General features: G+C 31.1%; 2 protein-coding genes across 2 annotated transcripts; both read right to left on the bottom strand.

Moving 5' to 3' along the window:
- Nucleotides 1-11,190: 11,190 nt before the first annotated feature.
- Nucleotides 11,191-14,068, bottom strand: LOC133698214 (senescence-specific cysteine protease SAG12-like). The gene is made up of 2 exons (XM_062121067.1): nt 13,598-14,068; nt 11,191-12,027 (listed from the first exon to the last, which is right to left on the bottom strand). Exons 1-2 carry the CDS (start codon nt 14,022-14,024, stop codon nt 11,435-11,437), a joined length of 1,020 nt encoding a protein of 339 aa, XP_061977051.1. The 5' UTR covers nt 14,025-14,068; the 3' UTR covers nt 11,191-11,434.
- Nucleotides 14,069-22,534: 8,466 nt separating this feature from the next.
- Nucleotides 22,535-24,532, bottom strand: LOC133699152 (senescence-specific cysteine protease SAG12-like). The gene is made up of 2 exons (XM_062122306.1): nt 24,026-24,532; nt 22,535-23,384 (listed from the first exon to the last, which is right to left on the bottom strand). The coding sequence occupies exons 1-2, from the start codon at nt 24,459-24,461 to the stop codon at nt 22,798-22,800; spliced, it is 1,023 nt and encodes a 340-aa protein (XP_061978290.1). The 5' UTR covers nt 24,462-24,532; the 3' UTR covers nt 22,535-22,797.
- Nucleotides 24,533-27,354: the final 2,822 nt, after the last annotated feature.

Here is a 27,354-nt window from a genome sequence, read left to right as displayed (position 1 = left end):
CAAGTATAGAAATGAGTAACCCAATTTCGGTGATCAATAATGATTTACGTCTAAGTTCTTTCGGTAAGTCCCATTCCTGCCCAAGCATACACATATAGCATCCCAGTGTCAAATCCATTTGACTTGGTCTTCCATACGCTATTGTTGTACCTAAAACACTTTCGACATCAACCAAAAATCTCTTTGACATAACAACCCTGTTGTCCAACCTTTGTCACATGTTCTAGCCACCAAAAAGTCTTGACATGATAACCCAACAAAGGCCAATACCATTTTGCTTCCATCACTGTGAACCATGCACCATCACAATACACAGGACAACCACCAATATTGCCTCTCCTCCAAGACAGCACACCAAATCATCCTTATCGATGATTTTGGCTTCTCAGCTGAACCCATTGAATCGACTACCGAATCTGTCACCCAAACTATCTATCGTCAAAGTACAAACTCCTAAGGCCATGCCTCCATTGTACCGCCTCCCCTTCAAGGCAACACATCAAACTAAATTCGTCTAGTTTGGTTACTCAACCAAACCTTTCCATAACTTGGTTGTCAAATTCTTCACCTCAATTAGTCCTTGTCGTCAAGGTTCCTTGAATTCCTAATGGCTTCACTGTGCTGCCTCCCCTCCAAGGCAACACACCAAACTAAGTCTGTCTAGCCTGGTTCCTCGTTGTACGACCTATCAGTTGGCCATAATTATCGCATAGTTGTTTTGCTTTTGTCACCTTGATCTTTCATCGATAAGGTGCACAAAACAGACCCCAAGTCTACCTCATCCAAGGTAGTATCACCTAGCCATTCCCACCTCCTCCAAGCTGGTTCCAACGTGACTGAATTTCATCTTAGCCACCAAACACACATATGAGATTTACATATGTAGTGTCCTCATTGCCATCTCTCATAACGATAACATTGAGTTTTTCCCTCTTCAGGCATTCTTTAGCACAATGATTTCCATCGCATTTGAAATAGCAAAAATTTGGTTTTGAACCCCTACCCCGTGTATGAACGTTGGCAGATTCAGCAACAATGTATGTTTAGAATTCGAAAACATTGACTTATTGGCGCAATGGGCTGATGAGATTGGGAACTTTGATGACGAACAGTCCAAGGCATGCAAACACCTATTCTGACAGCATGAGAGTTGGTAGAAGGGACAACTGGCTTGTTGGGTGGCAAGCTAGGGAAGGAGCAACAATTGGGGGCAGTTATCAGTAGTTTTTTGGCAATTACTGTTTATATCCTTTGTTGATGAGACTAATAAATGTTGAGATTTGTTCCTATAATAAGTGTGCTTGCTTCTGTTCATATTCATTTGTATATTCTGCTTGTTTACAATGTTGAAAGAGTGTGGGTAACCTCTTCGGTTTGTGTGACAAACTAGTTGTTGGCAAACACGAGTAAATCGGTAAGCAAAATAGCTGAGTTGTGAAAATAGTGGTAATATTAATAGGACTGTTACTACTACTATTATTATTAAATTAATTTTATATTTTTTGATTTAATAAAAAAATATAACAAAAGAGGTTGAGTCTCACTCGGGTTACGTTGGGTCACCTGAGTTTCAGGTTGACCTGGGGGGTCATTTAGGTTTGACTGGGCTAATTGCTAGCCTAATTTTTGACCTATTCGAAACTTGGCCAAGGCACTAGGTCGCTCGAGTCCCAGGTGAACTTGTCGGGTTAGGCCAAGTTTTATATCTTTGACCATTGTTATTGTTGTTATTTTTATTATTGTTATCACCATCATAATAAACTACTACTACCATTATTATCACCACCACCACCACCACTACTTACATTACTATTATTTTTTATTTTTGTTAACATCATCATCATCATTGGAAAAAATAAAAACCATGAACTTGATTTGAAGGATAAGATTAAAAATTATAAAAACTTTGACAAGCTAAGAAAAACAATAAAAAAACAAAAGAAGAGGGGCTAAATTACTTGATTTGATGGATAAAATTGAAAGTCATAAAAACTTTAACAAAAGAGGAAAGGAAAAAAAAAATTAAAAGTTGAAGAACCAAATCAAAAATATTATATATACAAATTAGAAATTAAGGATTAAACTGAAAATAAATAAAAGTTTAACAAAATAAAAAATGAAAAAAATACAAAAATCAAAATTAAAAGGACTGAATCTAAAATATCAAAAACAATGAAGACCATAGTGCATTTATGGGGGTAGAAAAGAGAAATGAAGGGTAAAAAAAATAAAAGGTCACCGGCAATAAATGAGCCATATATGAATGATATGTGCAACCCATAATAAAAGAGAATATAATAAAGAATAAAATTATATAGCTAAAGCCTATTTTTTACAACTAGAAGTCGCCACATGTGCCAATTAGTGTTTGCAAAGGCTTCTAGATGTTGACATATGTTACGCAAGCGCCAAAAGCTTTTTTAAATTTAAAAATATTATTTTGATGCTAAATTATGTTATTAACCTCAGTAAAACCTAAGTTAACAAAAAAAAAAAAATAGAGGCTAAAAGATCTAATACTCCAAACCCTAATTACTTAAAATTCTTGGATTCAAGGACACATTTGTAATTTTATTACTTATAAAAAATGAAAATATTGAAACACCCCTTCCCTAACTGTGTTGATTATTTTATCCTTAGAATGTATTTTGTTGTTTTATTATTCATAAAAATATTAAATAGACTAAAATACATTAAGACAAATCTATAATGACTAATACGCCACATAAAAATATAAAAACACCTCTAATTTCCTCTAATTTCAAGGCAAGCAGTTTTTTTTTTTTCTGGGAAGACCATTGATGCCCCTTCACTATTATAGTGAACAGTAGATTATGTCTATGGCCACATGAAAATTCCCTAACCTTGTAGTTGTTTTTCATGTAGAAGTCTTCCTTATTTTTAGTTCAACGAAATTTGTATATTTGAAAAAGAAAAATATATCCAACAGTTGTTAACAGACTCATTTCCCATTTTCCTTATTTTTTAAAATATGAAATTGCACCTTTGTTTTTATTTAAAAGAAGCCATTTATTTATATAAAAAAATATACCAATTTATTATTCCCTCGAACCACATACATGTTGTTAACTGACGTTTCCCTATTAACAAGAGTTGATTTTGACTTCCTCAAAAAAAAAAAAAAAAAAATAGAAGGAAAAGAAAAATTGATTTTGAGCTGAGGAGTTTCATTTAGTGCTCTGTCGGCATTTTATATATGTTTGCCAAAAGAATTAGAAAATATATTTATATATGTAGTTGGAGGTGAAGAAGAGCCGCCCCATCGCTTTATGACGGCTACTGCCCGATGGGGTGATCTGACTTCTCCGTTTGACATAAGATTCCAAATATTAATTATACAACAAATGAGGAAAAAAAGAAGAAGAGTAAAAATGTGGCCTCCACAAGTGTTCGATTGTTTTATAGAAAGACTTCTTTTACGAGGCTACGAGGCCTTGCCTTGTCTTCATCATCCTCATCTACTTCCTTGGTACAGCCATCACCTTTCTATAATGACACTTTATCAAATGCAAAATAAAATAAAATAAACAAAGAAAAAAAGTATTTTATAATATGGTGCTCGTCTAGATTCAGCCCATGTGAAGATCAGGCTAAAACAATGAGCTATGTATTTGTTCATATATTATGATATATCACCTACTATATTCCTTGATGAGCTCCAATCACCTCTTGCTTGATTGGTGTATATATTTTAGTGTAGTGATAGTGGAGGAATTTGCTGCAAGAGTTACTTCACGATATACATGTATTCATATAAAATACAAGATTTGATTAATTTCCAATCAAATTAAGAGTGGAAGACCTTAATTATAATTAGGAGTGGAAAAATTAAATGGCCAACACCATCATTACAAGTTTACTAAAGATTCTAACTTTTTGCGCCCCCCATAATGTCATAGTTTTTAATTTTTAATGGGTTTTATACATAATTCATCTCTATTGTTCTTTATTGCTTGTTTGAATCTGTATATGTTAATACAATGTTAATTTATAATATGATCCCTCCATCTTGAATACTGACCGTAAGTCTATGAATTTGACCCGATAAATGATTTCCATGTATGATGTATCCATCTCTAAAAAAAATATAATATCTAATTTTAAAATTAAAAATAACTTATTAATTTAAAAAAATTGTTTCTTTTTCCTTCTTCTTCTTCTTTTTTCATTTTGTGAAGGGCTGACTTTTGCCATTTTAAGAGGTGGTTGCTTATGGTGCTTGCACAAATATAAAAAAAAGGAAAATAATTTGTAATATACATTAGGCTTCGGGGTTGAATAAAATTGATGTTACATATTGATCTTGAATAAAGTTTTGAGCAGTAACGATTTCTTCCTTTAATTTAAGTTCAACAAAATTCTTAAGTTCATTTTCAAGAAAATCAAAGATATATATATATATATATATATATATATATATATATATATATTACTAAAATTTTAGATTATTTTTATTATATTTATTAAAAATAGATACATCCAACCATATCAAATGCATTGAATATATGTGGAAGTGTCATAAATGTCAAGTCTTTGCAGATAAAATCAATATACCACTAACACAATATCAGTCCGATGAACCCAAAAACAAGTAATGGGCATCTATTTATCTTAGGAGCAATTGACTGTTTTACAAAGTGGATGGAGACAACTTTTTATGCTCATGTTACACTGATGGTAGTCTATAAGATTATTGAGAAAAACATTGTTTGCTAGTATAGTTTACTAGAAGTAATTGTAACTACAATGCCCATATTTTTAATGGCAAGATGATTCAAGATATGTGTCAACGGTGGAAAACTAAGCATATCAAATCATTATCTTATCGACCAAAGATGAAAGAAGAGTAGAAGCAACAAACAAAAGTATAAAGAAAATTGTTCAAAAAATGATCATGATTGACATGAAATGTTTCCATATGCATTGCATGGATACAAAACAGTTGTCAATACATTAACATGTGTAACCTAATATTCTCTAGTTTATGGGAAGAAAACGGTGATGCCATTGGAAGTTTAAATACCTTCTTTATAGGTATTGAAAGAAGCAAAGTTAAATGAATTAGAATGGGAAAAGATCTTATATGAGCAATTGAATTTAATTAATGAGAAAAAGTTGGACGCAATCTGTCACTAACAACTGTATTAGAAAAGGAAGGCTACGGTGCATGACAAAAAAGTTATGACCTCGAGAATTTCAAGCAAGAGATCTGTATTGCGATAGCTGTTGTGGTTGTTATTTGAAAAAAGTTGTTTTATAAAACGTATTTTTAATTAAGGTTGGTTTGAAAAAATAGGTGTTTGGTTAAAATTGTGGTTGAAATTGAGGTTGAATAAAAGTTATAAAAAATTTTAAAATATATATATTAAAATTGATGGTTTTTAATTTAAATGTTGTAGATTTAACTATTGTTATTACTTCATGAAATAAATAATACTTTATATAAAATATTTTTTATTATGCCATTAAACTATCTACAATTCCATTACGTACAAAATTCATTCGACAAGAATTACAGTTTCTATATTTTTTTGAGCGTGTAATAAAATTAGATAAAATATTATCAGAAATAAAATTGATTTGATATTACAGTGTGAGTGAATTTAATTCATTCTACACTAGATTTTCGGGAAAAAATTTAATTCACTCTAAACTAGTTTTTTTAAAAAAATATATACAAAAACTAAACACACTGAAAAAAGAAGAAGAAGAAGTTCACTCGAATAGTGCAAGTGAATTGCATTGTTCACTTGAATAGTACAAACAGTGCAATTCACTTGCAGTGTTCGCGTGCATAATGCAATTTACTTGCACTGTTTGCGTGAATAGTGCAAGTGAATTACATTGTGCACGTAAACGCAGAATTTCAAAAAGCAGCCAGGAGTTGCTTCGCTAAATTCGCGTGCAAAATGTGAATTTGCATGGGCCTCACCAAAATTAAATTATGTTTTTGACGTAACCTAACATTATGTTTGTTATGGTTGCTTCAAACGCAGAAGCAACCACGCAAACAAATGACCTTCTAGTATTGAAAAATATTTTACAAATTCTTGGGGAATATCGAAGCAAGTGGACACTTAATTATGAAAGCCCATATGTAGTCAATAAAACATTTTTAGGAGGTTCTTTTATCTTTTACTGGATATGGACAGAAGAGACTTGCCAAGGCTTATAAATCTTGATGCTGTGAAAAAATACTATGCCTGAAATCATTCTGTTTTTCCTTGTCCAAAGAATAAAATTGTTAGGATTATGGCAAAATGTTATTCAAAATATTTGTTTTTATATTTTTCTTAAAATATCATCTTTCCATTGACCAATAAATTTGCAAACATATCATTTATAATTATAATGATTTTTTTGGTCTACTATATAATCCAATGGCGATATTATGAGCATAAATTGTTAATAAAGCAAAAAATAAATAAAAGAACTAGGTGATAAAGCCTTACTCTAAAATTTAAATAAATAATTGGGTTTCCATAACAACATGGATGTTGAGAAAACTTGGTAAAAGAAGGGTGTTGACATGAGCAATAATAAAAAATGGAGAGCAAAGTATGAATACGAGAACAGTTGATAAATAAGGATCACTGGGGCCTGGGGGCAACAAGTTTGTAGCACATGACAAGGATATGATCAACAAAGGGCAATTGACCTTAAAGATAGTTGAATTTGGATGACAATTTGATTATATGGAAGGTTCGGAATCAACATTTCTATTTTCAAAACTAAGTTAAAGTGAACAAGTGAGCATGGTATCACAATTAGTTACACGATCAAAGGTCAAAAGAACAAAAAATAATGTCAATGAAAAAGATAGAGACAGTGTTGGGGGGAGTTCATGTTGATAGCAGAATAAGACCATTACATTGAATAATCCCTAGTTGATCTTTTCCATCCATTTGGATCCCAAAATGATCCTTTGTTTTTATAGATCCCACGATGATCTGGATCCTAAGATGACCCTTTCATAAATCCCAAGTTAATCTAGATCCTAAAATGATCATTTTATAAATCTCAAATTGAACATTTTATATAGATTTCAAGATAATCTCAGTTGATCTAGATCCTAAGATGATCTCAATCCCAATATGATCTTTCTATGGATCTCAAATTGATCTTTTTTTACATGAATCTAGAGTTGATCCTTTTAGTTATATGGATTTTGAGTTAATCCTTGCAGTTATATAGATTTCAAGTTGATCATATTTCACATAGATCCCTTTTACTTAAGATCCCAAGTTGATCTCATTTGCATAAATTCTAAGATGAATTTTTTTATTATCTATATTAATCCCAAGTTGAATACATTCATTTTTTTTAAAACATTATGTGTGATCTTTTTTTTTCTTTACAAAACTTACTATATAAATTGAAAGAAAAATAATTTTTCCTTGTTTTTATATTGTAAATATTCTAAAGAGCAGGCAACTACCATCACAAATTTTTTACCCTGTTTTCAACATATTTTCAAAAATCATAAAAATACAAAAATTCTCAAAAATCTCAAAAAATACATTTTTGACACAATTTGGCAAAATTCTAGTCATTTTGTATTTTTCAACCATTTTTCTTATTGTTTTTGTATTGAAAAGTTTTTTAAAAAAAGGAAGAGAGAAAAATTAATCAAATAGAAATTAAAAAAATTTAGCGAGTAAAATGTAATTTGTCTTATGAGAAGAAATTTTGAAAATTTAAAAGGTGGAAGAACTCTCTAAAAAAATTAGAAAAAATAATTGAAAGGTTAAGAAGGTTCATCATAGTATAAATAAACATACACACCTACATTACATCCGGACACGAACAATTCAAGAGAAGAGGCCCTGCACAAAAATAAAACACTCTATCAACTGTACCCGCACACATCAAAAACACTTTCTCAATGAAAAAACAAAAAAGAAAGGAAAGGAAAGGTGAAAACCCATGACCTCTCCATAAGTGACAACAGAGCCTCTGTTACAGAGGCCACCATTTGCTTGATTGTCGACGACGATAGCTACAGTAGAACCTTTTGCCATGTTCAACACCTCTCCTCTCACAAGAATTTTCCTTCACACCAATCATATGAAGTATAGTTTTGAAACTCGGCCTGGCTCGGCGGGTCGATCCGGGATCCAGCCGACCCGGGGCTGGAACCGGTTCGGATTGAAGAAAAAATAGAAAAAGAAAAAACCCAGTGTGACTCGGCTGACTCGGTTGCAAACCCGTTAACTTTTGTTTGTTTTTTTTTTACTAAAACGATGTTGTTTTGATTTAAAAAAAGAATTGACCCGGTCGACCTGGTGACCCGATCAAAACTTGAAACTCGAGTTTTGGACCGGGCCGAATCTTAAAACTATAATATGAAGATTCTTCAAAGATGTCCTCTCTCCCTTTTAAATCCAAGCTCCTCCATCTTGTATAGTTACCCTTTCCTCCACCAGTAATAGTTGCAACAGAAATTAAAAAGAAGAAGTAGAAAGATCTAAAGAGATGTGAGAGAAAGAAGAACTGTGCTTTAAACAGTACCTCTCCACCAAACCTTGCAAATGACCTCATCACATCGACCCGACGTCAACTAGTCTCCATACCACCAAGCTTGCCTCCTTCCTCCATAATAGTGATTGGTGGCGGTGAAAACCAATAGAGAGAGAAAAGAAAAATAAAAGAGAAGAGGATCGAAGCTTTGATAGGCCAAATCTTCTCTCTCGAGTAGCAGTGGGCATCACTACTAGTGTAGTATAAAAAAAGAGACATAGGAGCTTCAAACTCATTATCTAACAATCCTCTAGTAGCGGCGACGCGTGAAACCATGTTCCAATAATGGTGGCGGTGTGTGAGTACATGCACCACCACCATTCTAGTAGTCCTTCGACCTTGATTTTAGTAGATCCTAGACACACCAAACATCTCAGAAGGTCTATCCATAAACTCAAATATTTGTTTTTTACAAATTGCTAAAATGTTATGGAATGTAGGGAAAAATGCTCGCTACAGTATGTAAGTTTTGGATTGTTTAGACATCATTGACTTGAATTGATGTGTGTTTGTGGTTTGAGATGATTTTCATGAATTTTGAATTGGATATGAATATTATGAGAATTTATTTTGAATAATATAAATTATTTTGTTAGAGGCTTGTTGAATTTGCTGAAAATTTGATGTGATTTTGTTTGTAATGTAATTGAATATGGACTGATTAATTTTGAATTGGTTTGTTAGTTGGGTGGATGAAATAAATTTTTGGAAAGTTGTAATATGAGTTATGTGATTTTAAGAAAATGATGTAGTAAGTACATTATGGATATATTATTGAAAAAATGATGAAGAAGAAGAAATATGCATATATATAAGAACAAATATGCAAAAATAATTAATCAACCCAAGACGGTATGGTTTAATCTTAGGCCATGTCCTCCGGATGTTGATTAATAAAGAAAAAAATTGTCATTGTGCTAATTTTTTCTATTAATCATTAATTGACCCAAGATGAAATGGTTTTATTTTAGACCCTATCTTTTGAATGTTAATTACTGAGTAATATGATCAATTAATAAATGATCGATAAATTAATTATTTCTATTAATTATTAATCGACTTAGGATGATATGGTTTAATATTGGGCCTCGTTCTTCTGATATCGATAAGTGAATAATAATATCAATTAATACATGATTTCTAGGATATTAATTATTTTGGTCACCACATAATCATTTTATTTCACAATTCAATTCAATATCCTTGTCATTTATTAAGTAGCCTAGGATGAAATGGTTAGATAATAGGCTTTGATTTTTGAATGCTACTTAATGGATACTAAGAGTTTTTCGAACCATAATAAGTCATATATATATATATATATATATATAATGTGTGCCTATCAGTTCTAAATAGCCGAGAATGGAATGATTTAAAATTAAACCATGTCATTTTGATGTTATTTAGTCCGTTGATCATGATATGAATATCTCATCCTTATATTAAATGATTCTTTTATCTATTAAAAGGTCTAGGATGAAATGGTCTCATAATAGACCTTGTTCTTTCAATAGATAATAGGCCAATTAATATAGTCCATTGAATAACCCATGATGGTAAAGTCCATCATCGGGCCTTGTCTTTTGAATTTTATTTTGTGGATGATGACAATATATTGAATAACATACATACCTTAGCATGTATAGGGTGATATTTATCTCCTATTACATAACCAAACCCTTACTCAGAAACTCTGAAGACCAATTAAGGTTTCTAGTTACCATAAAATTAGATAGTGATTTTTTTTTCTTTCTATTTTACCTTCTTTACACGTCAACTTGCCCTAATGTCCACATACAACACTATAGTAGAAAGGATTGTGCACACACATTGTAACATCACCAATTATTTAGGAACAATTTCCATGTAAAAATTCTGAAATTTTAGCAAAGTCTCCTCCCTATACTGAGAGATTCTAAATTATCAACTAAACCTGTTATACTTCAATAAACAATCAATTCATGTTCCATTCACTAAGCAATCTTCTTAGATTCATCACATCACAATTTATCCCATCACATTGGTCATATTTTGTGTAACATATTTAACTACTACATGAATTAAACTAAGATTTATTCACAAAAATAATTGAAATATGACATCATATAATTTAAACTAAGTATCATTTAACTACTATGTTCAGAGTTAATATAAACATTATCAAGGAAAAATTCTACATTAGGTAACATGGATTTAACTAACATTTAAGTCCAACATCTCAAAAAAATTCCTAGCATAATAATAATTATATTAAATATTTAACATACATGTTATCATCCTAAAATTTTATAAAATATACAATATTAGTTATATTTTTATAAGATACAAAACACAAGGGCTCCATAATCTACTAATCTCAACGAAACTGCGACGACCTTGAAATCATTTTATACCATAATTACTTAATTAATATAACATAATATTTTTTTATACATACAATTTAATGAATTTACTAAGTAACTAATGTATACACTTCCATTAAAAATTAAGTCAATAAATAACTTAATTCTTCTTATTAGTTTTATCAATCTGTTTGATATCCAAAAGATTTACTCTTTAATCCAAATCCCAGATATCTAGTTTCATAGTCCTTAAACCAAGTTAAATACGAAGTGTGTGTGTGTGTGTTATCAAATCAAATACGTACTTCAGATTTAAATGAAACTATATATACATATACATCAATTCATGACCCTTAACGTTTAAGGGATATAAACACACATTTAAATAATCACACGATCCTTATCGTTTAATCACACGACCCTTAATCAGATTATTTACAAAGTTTCCACACATTTCCTATAATCAAGCACTATATATTATTGACAATTTAATTAGTTTAAAAGTAATCACACGACCCTTAGCGTTTAATCACACGACCCTTAACGTTTACTCATGCAGTTGGATAAGAAGCATCCATGGCAACACCACAGAGGCCTTCCCTTGCACCGATGCCTCTCTGCATCCTCATATACCCACTTTCACCCCAACTGGTTCCCCATGAATTCTTCACCAACCAATAATTAGTCCCATCGCTGTTAGTGCCATATCCAATTGCAGTAACCGCGTGGTCTAGGTATGTCCCGCAATCCCCCTTGAAGACACCACTTTTATAAAACTGGAAATCGTACCCACCACCTTCAACAGCAACAGATACTGGCTGTTTGGCCACAGCTTGCAGGAGAGCGTTTTCATTGTTCACCGGCACGTCTTCATACCCAGTTATTTTTGCTTCAATAGATGCTGTCTTCTTGCTTTTGCATGTGCCATCTACTCCTTGGTAGGGGTAAGTAGCTTCACTTGTTAGGCCTCCGTTTCGTAAAATAAATTGGAAAGCATTGTCCATGAGACCACCTCCACAGCCTTGATCCACACCTTCAACATCACAGTCCACAAGCTGTTGCTCTGATAATGATATTAACTTACCTGTCTTAAGCTTTATAATTCCTTCTATCGCTGCCACAGCGGAAAATGCCCAGCAACACCCTACCATTATTTCAACATAATAAATCAACGAGCAGAATCAAATCAATTGTGAAACTTCCCGTATTTAATTATGCCAATTAAAGAATACTAGGAGTAATTATATATCCCCACTTTATATACAAACAAGTTTATAAAGGTCAATGTTTAAGAATTATATCAAATCAGAGTCTAATTTTTCACAAGTTTTAAGCGTGGCGAATCAGCTCTTTTAATTCTGATGATTTTTTTCAATTATGTATGTATTGAATTTTTTTTTGTTTGCCTTTTGTTTTTGTAATTCTTTTTTTTTATTTTCATGTATCTTATTTATAGCTACTTTCTGGTTAGCTCTTACAATATATTGATTTCTTCCAAAAAAAAAAAGAAACAAAAAAGTCTTTCTCAAGTCTTAATTACTTAAAAGGGTCTGATATTGTTACTGCACTTTATGTATGACTTTCCATACAGATTAAAAGTATCATTAATTGATATTGTTACGTCAATTTTCTTGTTATTATTGGGTATAGCTAATGGTCTTTTTAGAGTACGTGGTAAGAATCATTCAATACTTATAATTAATCATAATATGTTTTTATTTAAAATTTGTTGTGAACTCTAAAAAATACCACTTTATTTAATCTTTTTAATAAATTTTAATTTATATATTTTATTTTTATTATTTCTTGACACAGCAAATTACCAATAAATGGAATTTAATAAATGCACTCAATTAATTATTAATTAAGGATACAGGTGGCTGTTTGGTATTATTGTGTTTTTAAAATAAATCTACTTTTTTTTTATGAAAAAAATTTGGTCAATATATATATTATCATTCTAATCAACTTCTATTTGTTTAGCTTTTTAAATTTAAAAATCACTATTATAAAAAATATATTCATGCTTAAATAGTCATAAATCACTTAATATTTCTTTAAAAATATTTTTAATATATTATAATACCTATTGATTATTCTATATCTCAAAAACACAAAAAAAACAATTAACGAAACATTATTTATCTATTTTTAACATTTATAAATATAATAAAACAACTAGTTACCAAACACTGTTTCTTACCCCCACATCACAGCAATACCAAACAAATTTTAAATACACCTGTTAGCTTTTTTTATTTTTTATTTTCTAAAATATACCTCTTTCCAATTATATGTCTTTTACAAAGTAGCTTTGATTGGAAATTTTGGAATAAAATACAAGAATTAATATTTTGAACACAATTATTATTTGACAAAATGAATATAAACAATTTTGTTAGAACGAAGGGAGTAACATGGGATTTGTCACTCAAGTATCAGGTGAAGCTTGTCTCTATGAGTTATATGTATGCTATCTTGGTCCATTGTCGAGTGAGTTGGTACTCCAATTTTTCACCTTTTCTCAATGGAATATGTGTATTTTTTTTATCTAGTCCATCAACTTTTTTAAATATTGTTCAATCAAAAGATTCTGTAAGAAATCCATCAATTTATCTGCTTAACGAAATTTGCACAACCAGAATATCTGGGGTACCAAAATGAAAAACAAAAAAACCTCCCGTTTATTATGATAAATTATTAAGCATACTTACCACAAGTGCCTTGGTCTTTAACTGGGGTGACTGCACCAGCTTTTCTCCAATCCATTGAAGTTGGTATGGCACTTAGATTTTCATGTCTATATGATGAAGACATCAATTTGGATGACTGTCTCTTGTATCCATGATGCATAGCACGAAATTCTTCATTGGTTAAGTCTGCGAATTTGTTCACACCAAGCTTGTATCCGCGGTCAGAACCGCTGTTAAATGCTTCTATGCGTTCAATATTTTCCTTAAAAATCAAGTATCGTTTCCCCTTCTCTTTCATGTCGACATAGACACGTCCATGTTGAGCCATCCATTCTTCATGCCTCTTCAACATATATTCCTGCTCATCAAGAGGACGACAGACTATTTTTGTGGCTAAAATAAGGAGAAATGGCAGAAATATATGAATACTGCATTTTTTTGCGGCCATGGTACGTATAAGAGTATATGCGTCTACAGCCTTGTAAGTGAGTGTTTTTTTATTGGCTCTACAAATTCAAAACAGCGCATGCAATGGGGTTTTATAGGCACAGTTTTGTAACCAGCTTCTTTCTAGGTGATGCTGGAGGATGTGACTAGCCTTAATTCTACGTGGCTTAGAAGACGTTTGGAGCTTCGAAGTCAAATTTGGAGCTATTTTTGGAGTAATTGATTGGTACTGTGGGAAAGGTATCTTGAGTTCAAGCTTCCATGATCTCATTTTTCTTGTACTCTAATATTGAAGTGACCGTATGAAGAGATGGGAATGGCTAGGGTTGTGCAGCACGGAACTTCGACCTTTGTTGAGAGGGAGTGGACAAAATAATCGATATGGTGGAAAATATGATATAAAATTAATTGAAAAAACCTGTATGAGATATTAAATTGAAAATACTTCATAGAAAATTTAAAGAAAATCTGTTCGGCTCATTTTTCTATTTTAGATTTGAGAAACCAAAAAACTAAACTAAACCCAACCAAACTAAATCTGTTAGGCTAATTTTTCTACCTCGTTAAAATCTTTTACTGTAGAAGTGACATAACTATAAATTTTTTCAATGTTGTTACTAAAGCAATGACAAATCTATAATCTGTTATTTTAGAAAAAATAATTTCTTAGATTTTCTCCCTTTTTATTTTTTATATTTGACATATTTTTCACTTTACACTTTGCCTATTTATCACCATTTTTTTGTTCTTATTTCATTCTTTTATAATATTTATTTTTTAGTTTTTCCTTCTTTTTTTTCTTTACACTTTTTTTTGGAAGAAAAATTATTTTTTGTATTCTTTACACTTGAAATATTTATTACTCTACACTTGATATATTTATGTAATTCTTTTTATTCTTATCTTCATTTTTTTGTAATTTGTCTTTGTATTTTTTTTCTTTTTCTCCCTTTACACTTTTTTTTTTGAAAAATTATTATACAAATACTAAGAAAATGATATTTTACCGAACAAATTGCAACATTATCTCATTTTTTTACTAAGTAAAAATTTGCTTGAGATGTTACACGTCTTTAACAATGCATATGATCTTCATTTTATTTTATTGTATGTAGGCATCAATTTTTTAATTCAAAGTTATACTTTTTGCTCAATGTCAAAAAATACACTTACACATTTATTCTTTTGTGTTATAAAAAATATTTGACTTGTAGTAAAGTGAGTCTAATAGATAGATTAACATTTTTTTTGCATTTATTAGCATAAATAATTCTCGATTTATTTAATTAAATGCATGCGTAGGCTTATTTATTTATAATTATGATTTTTTTTGTAAAAAAAAACATTTTAGAAAAGCTTGCATGTTTTGTTTTTTGCTATAAGATAAATTATTCGTCCCGTGAAATTATAACAAAAGCTAAATTGTGTGGGAAAATCACTATAGATCAAGAGACATTTAACTTTGGATTGTAATAATAGTTTCACTTTTAATTTCTCATCTTTTCACGCAAGATATATCTTTGGCTTTCTTTTTCTTTCCCAGCGAGTGGATGGTGCTCACGCCATTAAGGAGGTGCGTGTGACGCTTCTCGGTGGCCAAATCTAGCCATCTGCTGTCTCACTAGATGCACAATCATGCTCTCTTCCACATGGTGTGGCACATGTAGACAAATAATGGTTGGATTGCCTTTGATGATCGATTGTTTGTGCTTTTCTTTTTTTCTCTTTCTTGACAACTATAATGCATAATCGTCCTCTTTGTTTGTTGTTTGTCAAATCAGACATGTTTACCATAAAAAAGTACATTAGATCTGGTGTGATTGTCAGACCCACACACCTTGGATCTGGCATGGTTTGCAAGATCCAAGGTGCTCAGATCTAGCATAGTTGCTAGATTCAAGTCACTTGGGTTTGGACTTACACGTCTGGGCTTGACAACCGTGCTAAATTCACGCCTAGGAATGCCAGACCCACACGCACCCGGATATGACAACCATATCTTTTCTTCTAGATTTCTTAAGTCTTCCATTCAAGAGGGCTTCATATCTTTTCTTTCTAACAGCATGCGATGAAATGATGAACTCTTTAATATAGTAATAGATGTCATAAAGTAGGGCAAAAGAAGTACTTAAAAAACTAAATAAATTGTATAATGAAACTAAATACATATAGTCTAGTGTTGTTAAAAAAAATAAAAAATAATGTTGTTGTCAGTGAAAAATCACAAACGACCACCCATTAAATTAACATTTTTTTTGCATTGAGTTTGATTAAAAAGATATAAAAAATTCATAAAAAAAAGAGAGAGAAGATAGAATTTTTGTTGAAGTAATAACAAATTCATGAGCATAAAAAATAAACTATTTCAATATGAAGATATGATTTGAATTTTTAGATCTAAAATATTAAATTAGATTTTTTTGATGATTTTTTGTTTATAAATAATTTTTTAGCTTGAACTTCGGTTTATGATACTTAAAGGATAATTTATTATTTTTATATAAAAAAATAAAAAAATTATAAGTCTCAACATTTTAATTATCATCTGCTCAGATTCTAGTAAGCACTACACCTAATCCACACATGAAATTTATATATAAAAAAATTAAATAGGCCTGGACCCGAGCCTAGACACACCTAAACAAAATTACACAAGGTGATTGGGTCTGACATGACTACCAGATCCAAGTAGACTCAAGATGCTTGCTTCTTGTATGACTGCAAGTCTAGTATGGGTGTTAGATCCAAGTCTCCTGAATCTAGCATGACTGTCAGATTCAAGACATTTAAAACATTCTATATACTATTAATATATATTTTACATTTTAAAAAAATTGATATTAACGCGCTGTGAAATGCGAACATATAATAGTAGCTACCAAAAAAACTAGAGAGAATCATTACATTTGAATTCATTTTTTTAACAACTAATTCGATTCAATTTAATTTTTTAATTAAAACCGAGACGAACCAACCGATACCTGGGAAGATTATTTTAACGACCATTGCCGAAGACGTACAACACTGGTATAGTTTTCGTTTAGATGTTGACAGCTGAAAGCACATGAACCTTCATAGGCTTTCGATTTCGTTTCAAGCACTGTACTAAACGAGTGAACCCTCATTAATTGAGTATTCAAGTACGATACTATAAACTCTAAATTATTGGTCATTTAGATACCATCAATAAGTTTGGATTCCTTTGTTTTTGTGGATGAAATTAAGATTCCATTTAGAACAGACTGGGCACAGTGCATCCAAATAATTGAAATATGCATGCAATAATTTTTATCTGTGATATTGATTGGATCATAACTTAATTTCCATTGATTTCACAATCATTCCAAGGAAGAAAACTTTATTACGAAACTTCAAGGTTGCTTAATTTGATGCTTTGGCTAAATCGCTAGCTCGACAACGCACGCTACACCACAGGGTAGTATCAAAAGTGTTTTTTATATATACAATAATATCGGCATTATCAACACATTTTTGTACTCAAGAAAACTTGTTGCACATATTTAACAAATTAAATTGATGGAGAATTATATGTTAATAAATATTAAAAAATTTATTAGGCCTATTTGTTTGTTGGGAAGTAGTTTTCTTTTGAAAAGTAAATTTTAGAAAAGTGAATTCTGGAAAAGTGAATTATTTTATGATATTTGGTAGTGTAATGGAAAATAAGTTGGAAAACACTTTCTAGTGTTTAGTTATGTCATAGAAAATGAGTTGGAAAATAACTTATTAATGTTTTATTTTTTTCAAGTTTATTAAAATAATAAGGAGCAAATCTTACAAATTAAAAAGTTGAATGAGAATGAAATTGAAAAAAAATATAATTTCATAAATTATCTCAAATAAAATAAATAATAATCAAAATAATAGAGATCAAATCTAAAAAATAAAAAAATTAAAAGATGAAGAAATTAAAATAATAATAATTAACATTTCATAAATTATTTCAAATAAAATTTCAATTATATAAAAATAAAGAATGAGGACAAAATTTGATATATAAAAAATTTCAATTAAAAATAATAATGGAAAAGCAAATAACAATTATAAAAATAAAGACCAAAATTAATATAAAAATTAAATTCTAATGGATGAAATTGAAAAAAAATATTCAAAATATATATATAGCAATCAAAAGTTTGAGGACCAAATTTAATATAATCAACAAATAATATGATATTTCTAAATTTTTCACAACTTCCAAAAAGTGTTTTTCGCCCAAAATAAAAGGAAAACACTTTCCTAAAAATCAAGCCAAATTTTCTATTGACTGTAACTGTTTTCCATTGACTAACTTTTTTAATGACAAACAAACACAGAAAAGTTTGGAAAATAGTTTCCGAGAAACAAACACCCTTAATTTTAATTTAAGATTAAGTTAGAAAATTAAGAGATAAATATAGATTTTAATTTAACAAAATAATTGAAGGGTTAAAAAAAAACATCAATCAAATTCACAGAATTTCTTCTCGAACGTGTTAAAGTAAAACCCAGAGGAGATTTAGGTTCTTTTTAACTAGGGTTGGCTAGCGTACCTTTTACACTAGATATGAATATGGATTGTGGAGATATATATTTGAAATTATAACTTGCTCCAACATAGAAACTACTACATGATTTGGAATCCCCAGCCCAAGAACAGAATTCCATTAGCTAGCTAGTCCATGCATGAACAATCTATTTTTAACCAAATTTAAGAGACGAATTTAATTTTAGTAAACCAAAACTAGCTGAAAATACTAACCAACCATTGTCTAAAGAGCAACATAATAAAAAAGGCATGACTATTTATTAAGTTATGGGCTATTTGATCTTTATTATGTTGTATTGATGGACCATATATGAAACATTATCAAAGAAACTAAAATTGGATGAACATTCATTATACAAAACGGAGTTGTGTGATTTTTAAAATTATTTTTGAAATAAATTTATTTTTATTTTTATATTGATGTATCTTCAATTCAATATATTTTTGTCTTTATTGTCTTTGTCCCTTCTATCCCAGGACAATAATTAAATGCTACATTCATGTTCATCGAATTGTTTTTGTGTTGCTCCTGGTTTCTGCTTTTCTAGTTGTTATTCTCTTAAAATATCTTGATTTTGCTCATTTAGTTTGTAAAAAAAATATATGGTATGGTTTTTAGATTCTTAGAACTTTGTTCGAAATTAGCCCACCAATATATACCGAGGAGGGCGTTTTATTATTTAGATGTTAATACATAATAGGGTTAATTAAAATAGTCCACTGGATAACCGAGGATGGTAAGGTCCACCATCGGGTTCCTGTCCTTTGAACTTTGTTTTGTGGATGATGACAATACCTTAAATAACATACATATTAGTCAATCTAGGCAAACCATATTAAAACTCATATAGCATTGAAAAGAAACAACAATGCAACTTATCTTATTTAAAATGTATAAGGTGATGTTCATCTTCCCTGTTACATAATCAACCCCTAACCCAGAAACTCTAAAGACTAGTTAGGGTTTTTAGTTATTATAAAACTATGTGGTGACTTTCTTTTTCTTCGTATTTTACCCCTTTTACATGTCACCTCACCTCGAAGTCTGCATGTGAAGCTATAACAGAAAGGATTGTGCACACACATTGTAACATCACCAATTATTTAGGTACAATTTCCATGTGATAAATCTAAAAACAATGTAATTTATTTTTATGATTTGAGAATGTATCGAAATTTTAGCAAAGTTTCCCATATACTAAGAGATTTCAAGTTATCGACTAAACCTGCTATACTTCAATAAACAGTCAATTCACGTTCCATTCATTATCCAATCTTCTTGAGCTCATCACATCACAATTCATCCCATCACATCAGTCATATTTTATATAACGCATTTAACTACTACATAAATTACATTAAGATTTATCCACAAAAATAATCGGAATGTGACAACATGTAATTTAAATTAAGTATCATTTAACTACTATGTTTAGAGTTAATACAAACAATATTGTTGTAATCCATTTTTGGGTCCCCATAAAAAAAAAAAGAAGCCTGAAATGGTGTCGTTTTGAACGGCACTATTCTTCTTATTCCCTTGGATGTGCAGCAGGGGAAGAAGGTTTTTGAATTTGTTTTTTAACATGCTCTCTCTCTCTCTCTCACCCCCCAACTTGACCAAACACTAACAAGCAATAACCCCCTCCACACGCCCTGCAATCACGATGAAGAAAGGAGAGGAAGCCTTACCCTGCAAAGGACGCCCCATGCCACCCTACCCTACGCCATGATGGGACAGGACAAGGTGACCTCTCTCCCCTTGCTTATAAATATGGGTAGATATAGGAGAAGAAGGGGGTCAGGAAGAAAAAAAAAAGAGGAGAAAAAGAACGAGGGAACAGAGGAGAGAGTTTTTTAGAAGAGAGAAAGATTTTGAAAAAAACAACGATGAATGAATTGAGGATTTGGGGGTGAGAGAACAAAAAACAAATAGAGGATAGAGAGGAGAGAAACAGGAAAAAAAAAAGGAAAAGGGAAAAACAAAGAGAAAGATTTTTAGGAGGAGTTGATAGGGAACTAAAAAAACAGGGTAAGGTCATTAAAGAGAGAAGGAAAATATGGGGGGTTTTAGGGAGAAAAGGCGAGAAGAGAAATACAAAAAAAAAGGAAAACAAAGAGGAAAGAACGGAAAAAACAAAGAAGAAGAAACAGGGGACAAGAGAACGCAGAAACAAGAGAAAAACATACACAAAAAGGAAAGAAAAGAAACACACGAAGAAGCAGAGGAGAGAAGAAGAAGAATCGCTGCCATTCCACCACCACCAGCACCTCCAACAGCAGCAACACAACCGTCAAGTCCGCCCTTCTCCACCTTCATTTTCAAAGAAGAGACCCAATTTGAACAGACGAACAGAGGGGAAGAGGGAATGGAACGAAGAAGGAAAAACACAGATAAGCAAAGGAGAGAAAAAAAAGGACCGCCACCTAGAACCACCGCCACTCCTCTTTGCCCATCGTCAATAACAGCACTGCCACCACCAAGTCAACCTCTCTCTTCTCCCCCCTCCTTTTTTATCTTCAATTGGGGGCGCCCTCCACTGTTTTGCAAGTGAACAGTGGGGAGTGAATTAATTCACTCCCCACTATTCACATTGCATGTGAACAGTAGAGAACTTCTCCACTGTTTATTGAGTCGAACAACACCGGCCCAGACCAAAATGGTTGGCCGAGTCAGTCCCAGTCCAAAAATAAAAAAGAAAAGAAAAGAATATTTACGTGCCGTAGAAAATCGGGAATTAAAATACCAGGTTTTCTCTGAAATGTTGAAAAAAATTATTATATAGAAAAAAATATTTTTGTTTTCATGCATACGACCAAGTCTCTCAATGATATAAAATAATTAAATCGTATTTTCTTAGAACAAAAAATTTCAAAATATTTGTTAGCATGCATTTTTACTTTAATAACCAGTTTATTAAAGCCACGAGAACTAGGCTAGTATTTCAAAAAATACCCAAAAAATATTTTGTTTTCTTTTAGTATCTAGAATTATGAATTTATACGTAAAACGTATTCTTAATATTCAAGGGTGGTTCTTTTATATATAGACATTAGAACGATCAAGATTTATCTGATAAGATAAAGATCTCTTTACCGGGAAAGACTTTTCTTTAACTTTGGACAGACCAACAATTAGAAAACATAATAATACCTTAGCTTTTATAAGACAATCGAACAATGCAGCTTACCTTAGGTAAGACGTATTTGGGGTGCTAATACCTTCCATTTACACAACTAGTCCCCGTGCCTAATCTCTAAGACCAGTTAGGGTTTCTAGTAACCAAAATACTAGGTGGCGGCTCCCATTCGTGCTATCCACGGATAAAAGACAAGAATTTGTTATCTGCTCCATTTTCCCGATTACCTGGATAAATACCCAAACCAACAAAATAGACGATCATCATGACGCCGCACACGTGCGACAAGTATCAACGAAAAATTCTACATTAGGTAATCATGGATTTAACTAATATTTAAACCCAACATCTCATAAAATTCCTAGCATAATAATAATTATATTAAATATTTAACATATATGTTATCATCCCAAAATCTCACAAAATATGAAACATCAATTATGTTCTTATGAGATACAAAACACAAGGGCTCTATGATCTACTAATGTCGACGAAGCTGCAAACATGATCTTAATATCGGTAACTAACAAACTTTCAATACCTTGAGCATATCAACTAACACAGCCAACCAAGTTTCAAGTCTATAATAACTCGAATGTTAGCTCTAGAGAAGAGAAGATTTTTTAACTGATGTCGTTACAGGCTAGCAAAGCAACGGATATCAGAGACCTTCTCAAATGAATTATGTTCATGATGAGATTACAGCTAGTTTAATGGAACAATAAAAATAGGATCTTAATATCGCACTGTTGTGTTAATGACGTATTAATAATCCCATGCATAATAATGTCATTTTATTATTAACAATATTTTCAACAACAGTTTTAACCAAACACATTTTAATTATTTTTTATTTAATAATAATTTCAACCGTATTTTTAACAAAATACGTATTTGAACACAACCAACAACAATTAAAAGTGATTTTCTTAAACCTATTTTTTTCAAATTATAATCGTAAAAGCTACCACAATGACAAACACACACAAGTGTGTTTACAAACTTTCCAAACCGTAACTATAATCACGTAGTATATATTTTTGACTATTTAGTTTAATATTAATCACACGACCCTTAACGTTTACTCATGCAGTTGGATAAGAAGCATCCATGGCAACGCCACATAGGCCTTCGCTTGAACCAATGCCTCTTCGCATCTTCATATACCCACTGTCACCCCAACTGGTTCCCCACGAATTCTTTACCAACCAATAATCAGTCCCATCACTGTCAGTACCATATCCAATTGCAGTAACCGCGTGGTTTAGGTCTGTCCCACAATCCCCTTCGAAGACACCACTTTTATAAAACCGGAAATCGTTCCCACCACCGTCAACAGCGACAGATACTGGCTGTTTGGCCACAGCCTGCAGGAGAGCGTTTTCATTATTCTTTGGCACGTCTTCATACCCAGTTATTTGTGCTTCAGTAGATGCTGCCTCCTCGCTATTGCAAGTGCCATCTACTCCTTGGTAGGGGTAATTATCTTCACTTGTTAGCCCTCCGTTTCGTATAATATATCGGAAAGCAGTGTCCATGACACCACCTTGACAGCCGTTATTTCCAGCAGTACAGTCCACAAGCTGTTGCTCTGATAATGATATTAAGTTACCTGTCTGAAGCTTTATAATTCCTTCTATTGCTGCCACTGTGGAAAATGCCCAGCAACACCCTACCATTCAACATAATTATAAATCAACGAGCAGAATCATCGAAGCAGGGATCAGAACTGATGTGTGAAACTTCCCGTATTTACTTATGGCAATTAAAGAATACTAGGAGTAATTATATATCCCCACTTTATATACAAACAAGTTTATGAAGGTCGTTATTTGTGAATTATATCAAATCGGACTCTAGTTTTTCTCAGGTCTTAATAACTTAAAAGGAATATTTTTGACCATAATTATATCAAATTACAAATTTTGGAAGAAAATACAAGAATTAATATTTTGACCATAATTATTTTGTGACGAAATGAATATACTCAATTTTGTTAGGACAAAGGGAGTAACATGGGATTTGTCACTCAAGTAGCTTTTAATTTTTTTTATTGTTCAATCAAAAGATTCTGTAAAAAATCCATCAATTTAATTAACGTACATAAGAACTTTAAGTTTGGAATTTTTTATTAGTTTAAATTCTTACAAAATATTTTTTAGTTTAGGTGCACAACCAGAATATTTGGGGTACCAAAATGAAAAACAAATAAACCTCAAGGACTCTCGAGAAAAAGCAAAAAGCAAAAAACAAAATTGATATACCCAAAAGGCAACATTCCGTTTATTATGATAAATTATTAAGTATACTTACCACAAGTGCCTTGGTCTTTAACTGGGGTGACTGCACCATCATTTCTCCAATCCATTGAAGTTGGTATGTCACTTAGATTTTCATATCTAAATGATGAAGACATCAATTTGGATGATTGTCTCTTGTACCCATGATACATGGCACGAAATTCTTCATTGGTCAAGTCTGCGAATTTGTTCACACCAAGCTTGTATCCGCGGTCAGAACCGTTGTTAAATGCTTCTATCCGTTCAACATTTTCCTTAAAAATCAAGTATCGTTTCTCCTTCTCTTTCATGTCTCCATAGACACGTCCATGTTGAGCCATCCATTCTTCGTGCCTCTTCAACATATATTCCTGCTCATCAAGAGGACGACAAGCTATTTTTGTTGCCCATGCAGCTAAAATAAGGAGAAATGGCAGAAAAATACGAGTAGTGCATTTTTTTGCGGCCATGGTACGTATAAGAGTATATGCGTCTACAGCCTTGTAAGTGAGTGTTTTTTTATTTGCACAACAAATTCAAAACAGCGCAATGGGGTTTTATAGACCCAGTTTTGTAACCAGCTTCTTTCTATGTGAAGACGTTTGGGGCTTAGAAGACGTTTGGAGCTTTGAAGTCAAATTTGGAGTTATTTTTGGAGAAACATGTGAGCCAATTAGTTGATTGGTAATGTGGGAAAGGTATCTTTAGTGTAGCATCAAGATTCGGAGTTCAAACTTCCAAGATCTCAATATTTTTCTTAATAGAAAAATATTAAATTGAAAATACCTAAACCAAACCAAATGGCATTTTTTAAAATAAAAAAAAAACCAAATTTATTTTTGTTGGCTTACTTTTTTTTTCTTTATACTTCTTTTGGATTTTTTTTTTAATTCTTTACACTTGAAATATTTATCACTCTAAACTTAGTTTATTTATGCCAATTTTTTTTGTTCTTTTCCTTATTTTTTTTATAATTTTTTTATAAAAAACATGGCAAAAAAACTTGCATACACTACCAGAAATTCGACTAAAACCAACAGAATTACCGACGGAATTTTTTTTATCAGTAATTTGCGGTGATATTTACCGACGGATGTTAATCCCTTGGTAATTCTGTGTCATCGGTATATAACAACTGAATTACAGATGAAATATATAGAATTTTGAATAAAAAAAGCAGTTCGATGACGTGGAAGTTTTGCGGACAATTTTACCGACGATCTCCGTACAGTGATATGACCCATTCATCGTCAGAATCGCCGATGGAATCACCGATGAAAATATTTCGTCAGTGATTCCATTGGTAAAAGTTAATGTATCACCACCCTCCCCTCCCCTCCCTTATTTCTCCTTTTTCTGCCCCCACAATTGCATCTAAACAAACTGCCCCACCCCGCAACTGCAAGCAACCACCGCCCCTAAAATATCCTCCTATTCTCAACACAAGTCATCCTTCTTTAATTTTTGTAATCACAGCATCCGTGTTCTTATTTATTGTTGATTTTATTATTTTTTGTTAGTAAATCTATCTTTTTTAATTTTAACATTAAAATGTCAATTTTATTATTTTTTAATGTTTTTTTATATGTATTTTTTTAGTGTATGTAGATGTTTTATTGTTATTTCTCAAACAAACTTGTAGTATGAATGCATAATTTTGAACTTGTTATGGTTTGTTTTAGATTTTATAAAATTATATTTGTTTGTAAATTGTTGAAACTTATGTCGAATTACCCAATTAGATGTGTTGATGAAATAAATAATAGCTTGTTCAACAGGTCCATTTTAATTTTTATCAATGATATTGCAGAGTTGTAATTTCTCTAAATTTATGTGTATAAATTTATATGGACGTTGATAATTGATAATGAATATTTAAGAAAAATTTAAATTAGTTTGTAAATCGAAATAAACTAATTGAGTTGAAATTGAGAGTAAAACCTTGCTCATGTCGAGTACGAATATCTTGATGTGTTAATATTGTGAAATTTATAACTATTGTTCTTGAAATTTTCTATAGTGTTAGATAAAAAGGATGGGTGCTCTAACTTTCATACATGTTTAGAAGACAAATTATATATGTAATTCAAAATCTAAGTGTATGAAATTTGATTCTTTCAGCTTTTATTTAGTATTAATTTTTTGTGGGGATGATCATGATGTAAAATATAACGAGGGTAGAAGGAATAAGTGGGGTCAATTCTTGGTTGAAATGATGTGAAATAAGGTGTAGGACAACTAGACCATGTTTGTGATAATAACTTGTAATATGGAAGGAGAAGTCAATAACTTGGTATGTCTATATATAAAGGAAACTTTGCTAAAATTTCAATAAAATTGTTAATAAATAAAAAAGCATGACTACATGTATATAAAAGTTTTTTAAAAAATTAGCTATAATAAAGGCTTATATATATTCGATGCTAAGGTGTAAAATTGTTGTAAAATTTCATGTTTCAACATCCTATTGTTGTAAAATAAGTTGATTTTATTTTAACTATATTTGGTTTTTTTTTTAAAAAAGCAATGATATTGAATAGACCAAAAAAAAGTAATTGTGATAATCTAGCAACAAAACAAACCATATTTCAAAAGGAAAAAAAACAATGTAGCTCAATTCCCAACCAATTAAATACAGAAGGACGGAAAACTAGTTATATAAAAAAAAACAATGTCAATGAGCATTAACTTTCCAAACCCGCAACTCAAGTTATTAGAAACTAGACCATGTTTGTTATAATAACTTGTAATATGGAAGGAGTAGTGAATAACTTGGTACGTCTACATATAAAGGAAACTTTGCTAAAATTTCAGTAAAATTGTTAATAAATAAATAAGCATGACCACATATATAAGTAAGTGTCAAAAACATTAGCCATAATAAAAGTTCATATTCAATGATAATGTGTAAAATTGTTGTAAAATTTCATGTTTTAACATCCTATGTTTGATGAGGGTGTTACATAAATGCCATGATTATAATTTTTTTCTCAATTTTTTTTACTGCAGTGATATCAAATTTGTAGTTTTTATTTCTTTTAGAAAATAAAAATTGCTTAGATTTTTTTTCCCTTTTTCTACGCTTTGCCTTTTTACCACTATTATTTTCTCTTATTTTCATTCTTTTATAATGTTTTATTTTAGTTTTTCGTTTTTTTCCTTTACATTTCTTTTGAAACAAAATTTTTATTTATTCTTTATACATGAAATATTTATCACTTTATACTTAACCTATTTATATTATTCTTTTTGTTCTTAGTGTTGCCTTCACAATTTCACGCAAGGCCATCTGTTTCTGTCAAATAATCAAGCCAGGCATCTTTACATTACGCCCACCAACATAAATTCTATGTGGAAGGCAGA

The sequence above is a fragment of the Populus nigra genome, chromosome 7 (genome assembly GCF_951802175.1).
Source record: "Populus nigra chromosome 7, ddPopNigr1.1, whole genome shotgun sequence".
In the NCBI taxonomy this organism is placed as follows: domain Eukaryota; kingdom Viridiplantae; phylum Streptophyta; class Magnoliopsida; order Malpighiales; family Salicaceae; genus Populus; species Populus nigra.
The sequence above is the reverse complement of the archived record's forward strand: the minus strand, read 5'-3'. Positions and strand labels throughout refer to the sequence as shown.